Source organism: Leptosomus discolor, chromosome 7 (assembly GCF_034619465.1).
Source record: "Leptosomus discolor isolate bLepDis1 chromosome 7, bLepDis1.hap2, whole genome shotgun sequence".
Taxonomy (NCBI): domain Eukaryota; kingdom Metazoa; phylum Chordata; class Aves; order Leptosomiformes; family Leptosomidae; genus Leptosomus; species Leptosomus discolor.
The window spans coordinates 37,202,941-37,214,592 of record NC_141397.1 but is presented as its reverse complement, the minus strand read 5'-3'; the positions used below and the strand labels follow the sequence as shown (position 1 = coordinate 37,214,592).

The following is an 11,652-nucleotide window of genomic DNA, read 5'->3' as shown; positions in this document are numbered from 1 at the left end:
TGGCAGGCTAAAGAATGCACAAAGTGCCTCCAACTTTTCTCCAGGCTATGCACCGAGCATCTGCTGAGTTAGGTCAGGCTCCAAAATCTCCTGAGAAGGCAGCTGCGGCTCCGGAGGGGGATCAGTTGCTTGGATCCAGCTGGTCCTTTTTCTCTACGTGGATCTCAGGAAGGGGATCTGGCTTTTGCAGCCCAGCAGGAGGGGGAGCAGGCAGAGATGAAGCGCGGCCATCTAACCAATACCATGCTAGACTGGGGTGTAAAATGTTAGGCGAAGGAAGCAACTACCTCCAAACACACGAAATATGCCCTGGGCTTTGCCTGCTGCTTCCTCCTCTGCTGTTTGGTGCCGGGCACATGCACTCAGGACCAAGCGGCCTTAGGGCCTGCATTTGCCTGAAGAATTACAAAATTAAAAAAAGAAGTTTATCAGCCACACCACTGTGTTGGCAGAGCTTGGGGACAGCACGGAGGTGGCCATGGGAGGTGGCCCACGGGCTCGGTAGTGCGTGTGCTTGTTAAAATACAGCCTACAGTCATTCTAGTGGAGAAAGGAAGCTTCGGCTCCCGCTCCTTCACCCCCAGTTCTGCACAGGGGATTCCTCGGACAGCTGGTGAGAGCTAGCTGTCCCGCTGGTGGTCTGGTTTCAGCCCTGCTCAATGGAACAAAAATGTCATTCTCAGATTTCAGTCAGCTTGAATCAGTTGGAGTCAGTAATAACTGCATTACTGAATTTCTTTGTGTATTTGCTGTTTACGTTTCAGAAGTCACTGGTGGTACAAGGCTGTATAAACGTGTACATTTTAGTGATTGATACTAGGTTATAGTCTATGTTATAGGATGGCTCATCTTTCTCACTGTATCCTGACCATGTATTACTAATTTTATACACTTTGTAATCAGTATCTTTAGAAAACGTTTAGGCAACAGTGTGTGTATGTGCACATGCGCGTGTGCTAGTTTACCATAAATGGTTATCAAGTAATACCGTACTTTTTAGACTAACACTTTCAGACAAAAATAATAGGTTTTATAGTTTTGATGACTTACATAAAAAAGTGCAATGCTTGTTAAATGAGGAACTTGGGCCATTGCATGAACAGATACATTCTCATAAGGCACCTGAAAATACTGTTTTTCTGAGGGCATTTAAATGAAGGCTGTAGTAAAACTAAATAGGATTTATTTATTTTTTAAGGGTGGGGTTGTCGTTCTTAACTAAGGTGTCTAACGACCTTTTAATGTCTTTTGACCATTCAGACACATTCCATAGGTAGAAGGAAGCATTACGTATAAACCTACAGCATTTATTCATATTTAACCTTTCAATTGTAATCTGAGCAGAGCTGAAAGCTCGCTCTTGTGCCTGGCCTGCCTGAGCTTTCTTCCCAGAGGTGGCTTCTCCTTGCTAGGAGGACTGGGTGGGCCAGCAGCTGCATCCGCCCAGCGAGGCCCTTCTCAAGGACAGGGTGCTGCTCGCCTGCTCTCGCTGGGGCCCAAGCACAGGAACGGTCATCAGGACCCCCAGACTTGGCATGGGCTCACCTTGTTCGCAGGCAAGCAGGAGCCGCCGCCTCCTGCTGTTCGGGGGCACCGGCTGTGAGCGCAGAGAAATTCAGCTGGGTGTTTATGACCAAGACTTATCGTAAGATCCCGTGGTCTTGCAGGTTCGTATCGCTGTCGTCAGGATACATTCCTTCTTAACTGTAAGTAAGTAGCAATATTCAAAAGCTGTGAGTGTCTCCTACCCGGGATTTGTTCAGACGTCTCAAGCACAATAAGCTGCCTCTTCCTCGTGTGGTACCTGTTACACGTCAGAGGAGCAGCCTGGTGTGGGACAGGGCTAGTTCTGGCAAGTGTTGCAGCAGCCAGCACGGTGGCAGTTTTCTCACTGTGTTCCATCATGCACCCCCGTTCAGAAACACGCTCCTCACAGAACGTGATTTCTTTTCTTTGCACAAACAGTGGCGCAGACATGCTGTAAGACATGCCCTGAGCTCGTTGCTCCACTCTGCCGAGGAGAGATGTGTATATTTCCTCTTTAATAAAATACTAAACAACTGCAGTTCTGCTTGTCTTAACTGTGTATGAGAGTGAAACCTTCTGGTATTTCCAGCAAAGGAAGGGTCACTTGACAGCTTCAGATGGCAGCACCTGAAACACAGACCCAGTGCCAGGCAGAAAAGTGTCATAACCAGGTGGAACGCACCAGGCCCAGCTCCTCCAGGTGCCAGGGTTTGGGCACTTGCTAAGTACTGGGGCTGGTGGGCAGCCTCACAGCCCCATTCTCACTTGCCCATGAAAGAGCTGCCCCAGGCAGGAGCGAGGACAGCAGGGAAGAGAGCTGATGTCTGGCAGAATTCAGCTGCTGCAGCCCCTTGGCTTACCACTGACCAGGTTCACATGGGGCCACAGGCTGGAAACATCCATCTGGGGCACCGTTTTGTAGCTCCTTGGCACTAGTGGGAAGGGGGTGATCGCACCAGGCAGGAGAGGCCCCACCACATGTGCGGCGCTGGCACCACTCCCCAGTCAGGGCAGCTCTGCCTGTTCCTTGGAGGCAGCGGCACTGCCCCTATTCCTGCTGTTGGGCACAAGCTCTGCAGGGACCACCCACCGGCTCTGCGCATTAGTTCTGTGCACCTGGAGAGCAGCACCCGCCTGTGCTGTGCTCTTCTGGGAGCAGCTGGGGCCCTAAGGGTATGGGACCCAAAAACGCCCAAGCGCTAGTGACAAAGTGAACAGAGGGAAGAGGCGAGATGATGATCACCAGACCACTAACACACATTGTTAGGGCAGGACCTGGAGTGCATTTCACAAGGCAGAGGTGATGGTACAGGAACGCAGCTGCTATTAGGTTGTAGCTGGGAAGGGCCACAGCCCAGTCTGGTACTGCAGAACAGCGGGTTGAGCATGGTAGTGACAAACCTCTCCGGCCATCAGCGCCCATCACACCAATCCTCTCCCCCAAGGGCCTGCAGCTCCTTTTTACACAGACCACCAACCACCACCTGCCCCAACATAGGTACACAGCAAGAGGGTAGGTTTGCACTTGACGCCCAAGGACAAGATGCATCTTTCTCTACCAGAGTTCAGCGGCAACTGTAGTAGAACAGCAGCCGGCAGCACTGCCAGACCAGCAGCACTCTTACCCACTCCCCGTGTGCATGGCTCACATGGGAAAGTTCAACTTTTTAATGGAAGTTTGTAGGAACACACCATGCGCAGGTTAGCTTGCTCATACCCGTCTTGTTTTCTGCATCCTCCAGCCTTTTCCAGGTTTGCCTGTCCTGTGCCCTCAGACCCCACAACTGCTGCCAGCGGGCCCGGCCTTGGCAAAGTGACTGCTTTTACTAGCACTACAACTAGAACTCGGGTATGAGTTTTAATCCATGAGAAGAACACAAGCTCTGAGCACAGGACAGGCCGTGCTCCTCCGGTGGAGCGGAGCTGGCTCAGTCATTTGGCAAAGCTGCTGCCGTGAGCTGCCGGGGCCGTGCAGGCAGCCCAGCTCTGCAAAGTGCTTTGGCACGCTTGGTCATGCCCCCAGAGGTCGCAGCTTCCAGCCCAGCTGCCCCACGGCTGCCTCGGTTTAGCGAGAGGCGGCAGGAGAGCTGGGAGATCACCTGCGTCTACAGCGCCCTGCAAGACTCAATGCACCACAGAGGGTTCTGGGAAAGGCGGCGGAGGGGGGAAAGGCTTCCCTGCACCGAGAGCTGCAACCAGCCGTGGCCTGGCTGCAGCTGAGGCTGGAAGTGGGAGCGCTAGTCTTCAGCCAGTGGAGGGGGGGCCAGGCGGAGCTGGAAGTTCTCGTTCTGGAAGACACTGCTGGTGGTCGAGTCACCGTGGGAAATGCTGAGCAGCCCATGCTTCTCCCCGCCGTGGCCTCGAGACAGCTCTGTCAGGAGAGCTAGCTGCAAGACAAACCCAGACAGATCACTGTCCAGCAGCCTGGGCAGGCTGCCCAGCAGCACCCATGCAAGGTGCAGAAAGACAAAGTGCTGACGGGGGGTTTGACTTTTTCCTGCAGCAATTAGAAAAACCTTAACACATGGAAAGAAAAGGGTACATAAGGTATGTAGTGACCCTAGAGCTCAGTGCAGGACAATAGTCCTGAACTAAACAACCTTCCAGGTGTCTTTAGGTTGTTTTAAAGTCACATAATTGAAAAACAATCCCAGAGAGTGCTGAAAGTGCCAACAGCTGCAGCCAAGCTAGGCAGGCAGGAGGCGCAAGGAAAATGCCAGGGACAAAGGGAGACTGTGCTCTGCTTGGGACAACATGGGGCCCAAAGAGGGAGCCTTCTGTGCCATCTCGGGAGCCACACAGTGTCTGGAGGGGAAGCGACCTGCAAATCTAAACAGAATCCGAGAAACCTCACACCACAGACACTTTTCAGGCCGAGCCCCAAAGCCAGAGGCATTTCCATGGTTTCACTGCCAGTGAATTCCCCAGCTCTGTCAGCGGCAGCACGGCTGCCTTGTGATGTGCAACAGCCAGCTCTACGCATAGTAAATTGCCAGCACTAAATGAAACCCAAGAGAAAACCCAAAGCCCACGCTGCCAGCGCTAATATCTGGCTTGACAAGATGCGAAATACCCTTCGCCAATTTAAAACTGAAGGGAAACCAGGTGGTACGTACTCTGGAGGCTCCTTGGTTGAGTCGGCAGAGTTGGTCAAAAGCTTGGATTTGCTGAGGATCCAACAGAGACTCTGAACTTGTCTGATAAAGAGAGCAAGAAGGTTACAGAAACAACATACAACAAGATGTCAAATTCATATACATAGAAATTCATCCCTGCTCCTGTCCTTGAGCCTGGAGCAGCTGGTCCACAGCCTGTTCGGGGGGGCTCTTTTAGCCATCTTTTCCCTGGCTTAAAACCACTGTGTGCACTTTCATTTTGGAAAAGAAAAATAAAATACTGTTGCTGCACAAAGGCCAGATGTACCCTCACATCCACAATGACTTGTGTGGGGGTCTGTAGCTGGTGGCAGACAGACTGACAGCACTACGTTACCTTTGTGGGAAGGGAAAAAAGGAGAGGCAGAAAAAGAGAGAAAGGAAAGTGATGGGAAAAAACTCCCCTGCAGCCAGCTGGGAAGAGAAGTAATGGGTCTCTGCGGATGAGCAGCCTCTACTGGGCGCTTGCCCAGGCAGCAGCAGCTCCCCCAGTCTTTTCTCATCATCGCTCGGTCCTGCTCAGCCTCCCTGCCAGATCCCGACATGGTGCTGACCGCAGTGTGCTGTGACCAGGCACAGATTGTGCATGGTTGTTCTGGGGAATGACTACTGTGCCCATCGATAACTTATCTACTAACTATATCTCTCTTAAGGTCCATTGTTTCCCCTAGTAGGGTGTTACAGACTAAAACCTAGGAAATGAGGGGTGAAAGGTGACTCACAGATCAGTGGCAGCCACATCCCCTGAGAAACTGGACACCACGGCCATGGTGGTACCGCCCAGCAGCGCCAGTGTTTGCAGGGTACGAGCAGTCGGGTACAAGGGTAAGTGCCACCCCAGCAGCGCCAGGGAAGTTACAGAGCTGCAGGTGAGGGCAAACTGAATTGCAAATAGAGGGACTATAGCCCGCAACACGAGCATTAATGCAAGGAGGGCTGCATATATACCCAAATTGCTTCAAAAGGCATAATTTACATGTTCCAGGGAGAGATGACAGAGCATCACGGATTCTTGTAGGTTTGTTCCATTTTATCACATCACAATGTTTCTATTTTGAATGTTTCTGCTCATATTCCAAAGCAAAAGCATCATCAGGAAACTACAACAGGAGCCAGGGAGAACAGCCTCCCTCATGAGCGGCAATCTGGCATCTGTTGTCTCTGGGGATCTATTTATAAGGGAACACTCAATGTTCATTCTCAAATATTTTCCCCAAAATACATTTCCCAAGGGCTGTTAACCCAAAATGCTACAGTCCTACCAGTGGGGACTGACTGAAGTTGCATTTACTTTAAAGTCCCTTTGGCAATGGATCAAGCCCAACATGAAGAACCAATATTGCTGCCTTCAAGGAGCGCGATCAGCTGGAATTAAGGCTGAACTCCTGGCCCCACAAAGCAGAGAGGGTTTTGCTGTTCCTCTGGGGTCAGGCAGGGTCACCAATAGTTGGGACCATTCCAAATCAGGCTCAGGTGTGCTCCTCTGCACTCAGGGGCTCCTACCAGCAGCAAGGCCCTTCTTGCAGGGCAGGCATTCTCCTTCGGGGTTGCAGCGCGCTCACTGCAACAGCCAGCTTGCTTTGTACTGCTCAGGCTTTATGGTGTGTTCAAAGAGCATGTTCAAAAGCTCTGTGAAGATGACTTCCAGTCCTGTTTGGGGAAATAAGCACATGCTACAGCAACACGGTGCCGTGCACGCTGGCTCCCAAGCTTCTCTGGAAGAGCTCACTGTCAGCTTTTCCCAAGAGCCAGCAAACACCCTAGAAAGATTATCACACTCTGATAATCATCCTAAGCTGCAATTATCCCAAGCCTGGGGTGCACTGCCATCCAGGTTTAAGGTACAGCTTGTGCCCACAGTCTGCCTCACAGATCCATCTCACGGCCCTGGAGAAGTGCTCCAGGTCCTGGGCAGAGCTAAGGGCCTCCTGGACAAGGATCCTTCTGAGCAGCCCTGCCCAAAGTGGACAAGCAGCTGCGGTCTGCAATGAGCAAGGTCTGGGGCCAGAGGGAAGAACATTTTGCCAGAGATCACACTGTCTTAGTCTTTGACTCAATTTTTATCCACTCTCCAAGGCAAAAGGCAAACCCTGCTGGCAACTGTGCAATGGAAGTCAACTGAAGTGAGCTGCCTTGAAAGAAAATCACCATGGACAAAACCCGGAGCACAAACACGGGAGATGGGTAAGTCACCACGCCGAGCACCAGCACCTGCCTTGGTTTCCCCAGGCGACACGACGCTCCCTCCCAGCAGCAGCCCACCGCTCTGCACTGGCAGGGCCTTGCACTCCACTCGAGAGCCACATTGTCCCCACACCTCAGCAAAACTCTTGATGTGGGAATGCTTTACCCAGACCCCTGGGTTGGTCTTCTCACGTTCTCCCGCAGCACTTTTACCTGTCCCTCTCTTCTGGCAGCTCCTCTGTCACATGCTCCCCATCCTACTCAGCTCTGAGAAAAGCACAACCAGGGCAGGAGCTGGCCACCCACCCCTTCATCATGTGAATGTCCCAGAGCTGGCAAGCTCAGGAGCACTCTGGGGAAGATGCACTGAACCCACAGGTTTCCTGAAGCCTGAATCATCCTGTTTTTCTCCTGAAGCCATGTGCATCTTGTCTTTGAGACGTTCATCAGTCTGAGAAAAGAAGAATGTCCCAAGTGCAGATAGCTTATGCTCTTATGCTGCAAGCATGTGCTCAAACCCACTTCCCTCCCCCCTCCTCAAATATTCTTTATGTTATAAATAACTATTTGCTAATCACCAGTCAAGGAGCCAAACGTCCATATTGCCTGCACGCATGGCACAGGCTTTGAACCAGAAGAGCCTATGACAGTGAGGGTCATGTATTCACAGCTGACAGGTTGTACAGGCACTTCCAATTCTCACTTGGAAAAAAATCAGCAAAAAGCAAGGAAAAAGTGCCCTCCGCAGTTGCTGTGGCCACAGGCATTCAAGGACAAGGAAAACGCAATATAATTGGCCTCCCCTCTTTGCTATCTCTCTACCACGTGTATGTAACTATCAATCAGACTGTTCTGCAGGCTGATGAGCTGAAATATTGCAGAAAATTCTTTCTGTTGGCATGGAAACAACTGCTGTCAGGCCTTCCTTTTTTAACCGTGTCACTAAAGGCATGTTTTCATTCAAGAGCTACAGGGAGGCTCTCAGAGTCCAGCAACAGCACTCAGGCATTAGTGGAATCCACTCGGCTCACTCATTCACCCCACAGCACAGCTTCTGCCTCCAGTGCTGCTGCAGGGCCAGCCAGCTCCTTGCTGTCTACATCAGTACGAAGCTGTTTAGCACCTCCAAGCCATCTCCAGCCAAATCCTTTGTACTCCCTCGGAAAGGCCTCTGACTAGATGCAGAACCCAAGAGATGGAATTTATCCCCTTGAGAATCTGGGCCAGCAAGGAGAAGGAAGGTTCTGTTTTGGTTCGCAGTTCTCATAGATCCCACCACTATAATGCTTATCTCTGTTGCACATTTTGCTTGCACGTATTCCACCCCCCTCTGGTAGTCATCACACAGCCTTCCTAAGCCTGCAATTATCTTTAATTTAACAGCTACAAAATCCATCATCAGCTAGTGCCTAAGCAAAGCAGATCAAACAGCAGTTGTAAGCAGAGGCACCGTTAATAGTCACGCCAAGAGATCCATCTGAGTGCTACCTCTCAGAGCCGTACCCTCCACAAAAGATACTGCTACATCAATTAGAGCATCAGAGCACCACGTCACCCCCAGGGGGCTGCTCCGTAACACACGACAGATGCATCCAGAAGTGCTGAGGAAGGTTTCAGGATTCCTAGGAACAAAAGCAACACCCACCTCCCCTGTTTACAGAGATGAATCCACAGGCAATGGACACCAAGTCCACCTTCTGCCATTCCTCCTCTGCAGCTGGACACTCATTTCACCATGGCTCCAGTATCATTACAAAAGGGTACTCAAACTCAGGTTTTTTTTAATGACAGCCGAGCCAATTATTGTAAAGCTACCTAAATGTACCTCTCTTCCACAGTTTAAGGACCTGTTGTTTTCATGGTACTCCCAGGAACCTGAAACAATCAACTAGAAGGAGAGCAAGTCAGGCACCTGCTCTGACCCAAAGTTACTAGAATGACACCCACATTACAAAATTGTTAATGAACTTCAGAAAAACCTCAGGACATCCCTTGTAGAACACCAGCGTGCTGCTGCAGACCTCTGCAGAGCTACTGCAGAGCCATGCACCACAGCTACGGGACAGAGGCAGACTGGCCCATCACTGCGGAGGTGGAAACAGAGCCTTGCATGTCACTCTGGGCAACATGGCAAGTGGGCAAACCTTTGCTGGGAGAAGTCCCAGAGCCTCTGCAGCTGCGCTACAGCAGCAGGACGTGCTGCTCCAAGACCAGTCTCCACAGCGCTTCACCACTTACCTCTGGCCCATGTGCTCAGGAGCAAACCCCCTGGCAGCAGGCCTGGCCCTGCCTGCTCCCGTTCGGATGCCGCAGCAGCCGGTACTGCCAGGGCTGGCAGTGGCCGGCACACTAGGACCCACTGTCTGCAGAAGCATTGACTCGCCAAAGCCCAGGCAGAGCAGCCTTCGCTCAGCCCTGCTACGGCAGCAGCAATCTGTCACACAGGCCTGTGCTACTGCTCTCTCCTCATCACTTCAGGAGCAGACTGGGAAAGGCAGATGTCTCATTTCCAGTTGAACTTAGCTGAACTTAAGGAGCAAACCTCCCACTCAAGGCAACGGAGAGGCCAGGCTTATTTGTGCCCGAATAGACTCGCTGCTGCTGCAACATGAGATACTGCAGTGACTGCGGAGAGAGGAGGAAGAACTGTCTGTATTAAATACCCAGAAACACACTGGCATATCTCCATTCTCCCTATGCTAGCTGGTTGGTTTAGCAGCTCGTGCTTACACTAGGCACTGATGGAATATTCCCTTGGACTTCCTCTGATGCCTTCAGCCAAAGCAGCAACAACACTGTTGAGGATTAATTAGATAAACACAAGAAACACATATCCTCACTGGACACTGTGGCCCAGCAGATGAGACATTTATAATGTAGCAGGTTTCAAGGCAAGCGTGGCAGCACACGGATTAAACATTATGTAAAGATGATGCACAACAGGCCTGTGCTCAGGCTGGTCTCAGTTCAGTGCCTGATCCCAAGAGGCCAGAAGCATCACGCAGAAAGGCAAATAATTAATTTTCTAAACATGAGCTAAGAGGCTGTTAAACAGCATCCTGCAAAAGCCAACCGCAGAAGACTCAAGGGGTGCAGTGTTCTTTCAATGGCAGGAGTTTGAGGAGAGAAAGGGAAGGTAAAGACAGGTAGTGGGAGGAAGAAGTCCTACTTGGTGCAAGAAGGATTAGTGACCCCTCCTGCCAGAGGCTTATTGAGAACGTGACCCCAAACCTCACCGAGAACCCAAGCGGACGCCTTTGCTACCTGTCCCCTTTGTAGCTCCTGAAGCCCGTGCAGCAATCTCTCACTGCTGTTCAAGAGGGAAGTTTATAACGTACTTAAGAACAACTCTGGTCCTGGGAGCTCAGCTGCAGCTGCCCCAGCCTGTCTATGCTCAATTCACATATAAGCCAACAAAACACGCTGTTTTCTTTGTGCGACATAAGGGTAAAAGGAATGGGGAGGGAGGTTGTATGTGGAAACTGCAGCTTTCTATTTAGGGGACTTCAAAAGACAGATGCTCAACTGCCACCTGCATTTCTGAAAGCTGCCCTCCAGAACAGCCAGTGACGCCCTCAGCTACAGCAATTGCCACTGAAAAAACCCTCTCCTACTTCCCACCCTGGGACTACAGACTGAACTAAAACCTCAGCTTTGGTTTATTTTGCTCCCCTCCTTCAGAGGAACATCAGAAGAAGAGAGTCATCTGCACGCTCCTTAACCCTTTGGCCTTTTGGTTATTTCTCAGCTTGGAATGAGCACAAACCACGGAGGGGAGCAGCAGCCGCCCCCGCCAGCAGCAGCAGCAAGCACAGCATCGCAGGCAGAGGTTGCTGGCAGCGCAGGGCTCCGAGTCCCCAGCCTGCACAGGGTCTGGGAAAGCAGCCTCTCCCAGCAGATGGGAAGTCACACGCTTTCTTTCCTGCCTGTGCTCGAAGACAGATCTGCAAAGACAGACTGAAACTTGCGATTTCACAGCGAAGACAGATACGTGGCTGTCAAGCACCGTGCTAAACTACACATAACTATTGGCAACAGGGACTGCCACAGTTTGTGGGAACATCAACAGGTTGCAACAGCCCAGCATCTGTCACCGTATTTAAATGAGTCTGTTCTACAGATCCTCCTAGATATGAAATGTTTTATTAAAAGGGTGGAAATTTTCATCAAACCGTAGGAATAGTTTCTTGGAAATTGAGATGTAAAGTAAACCAGCTGAAATTTTGCCATCTTCTCTCTTCCCCAGGACACACCACTTCCCCAGGTAATTCTAGGAGCGCAAGGCAGCCAGTCTCACTGGTGGTCTTCGCTTTAGGCAGTTTGGAAGGCAGCTGTCTCTGCTTCGTGTTACCCTCTCACAGGGCCTGGAGTGCAAGACTTTGGATCGTAAGCAGTAAAAGGAAACTTCTGCCAGGCTACAGATTGCTATGTATGAAGACCAGGGGAAACAGTTACAATTCAGTCCGATCTCAAAAAAAACCCCAACAAAACAAACTAACCCACCCCCTCACAGTATGAAAAATCTAAGAAAACAGTCAATTTTGATTTAAAAGTTGTTAAAGAATAAGTACAGTTTTGAAATTAGTCTTTTTAAATTTGTATTTTATTTTCAGTTTTAAATTTGGTGTCAGTCCTCCTCTACCTGCTAGTTAAGACACTCGCACTCAGCTTTCTTCTTACTAAATCACTTCTATTTCCAATACACCACAAAAAAATCTTAAAACAGAGATGTTCTGCTGATGAGAAGCCAATGGTACAAAGTGTCTCTAGTTCCTTCCTCACATGG

The 11,652-nt window shown here is 50.5% G+C and overlaps 1 protein-coding gene across 1 annotated transcript in view; it reads right to left on the bottom strand.

Annotated features, from left to right (window-relative positions):
• Positions 1-3,181: 3,181 nt before the first annotated feature.
• VPS8 (VPS8 subunit of CORVET complex) overlaps positions 3,182-11,652 on the bottom strand; it is an 84,066-nt gene continuing 75,595 nt past the window's right edge. Inside the window, exons 44-45 of the mRNA XM_086468502.1 lie at positions 4,644-4,724; positions 3,182-3,914 (exon numbers count right to left, since the gene is read on the bottom strand). Coding sequence (XP_086324628.1) covers positions 3,765-3,914; positions 4,644-4,724 — 231 coding nt within the window. The 3' untranslated portion in view covers positions 3,182-3,764. The remainder of the gene's footprint in view (positions 3,915-4,643; positions 4,725-11,652) is intronic.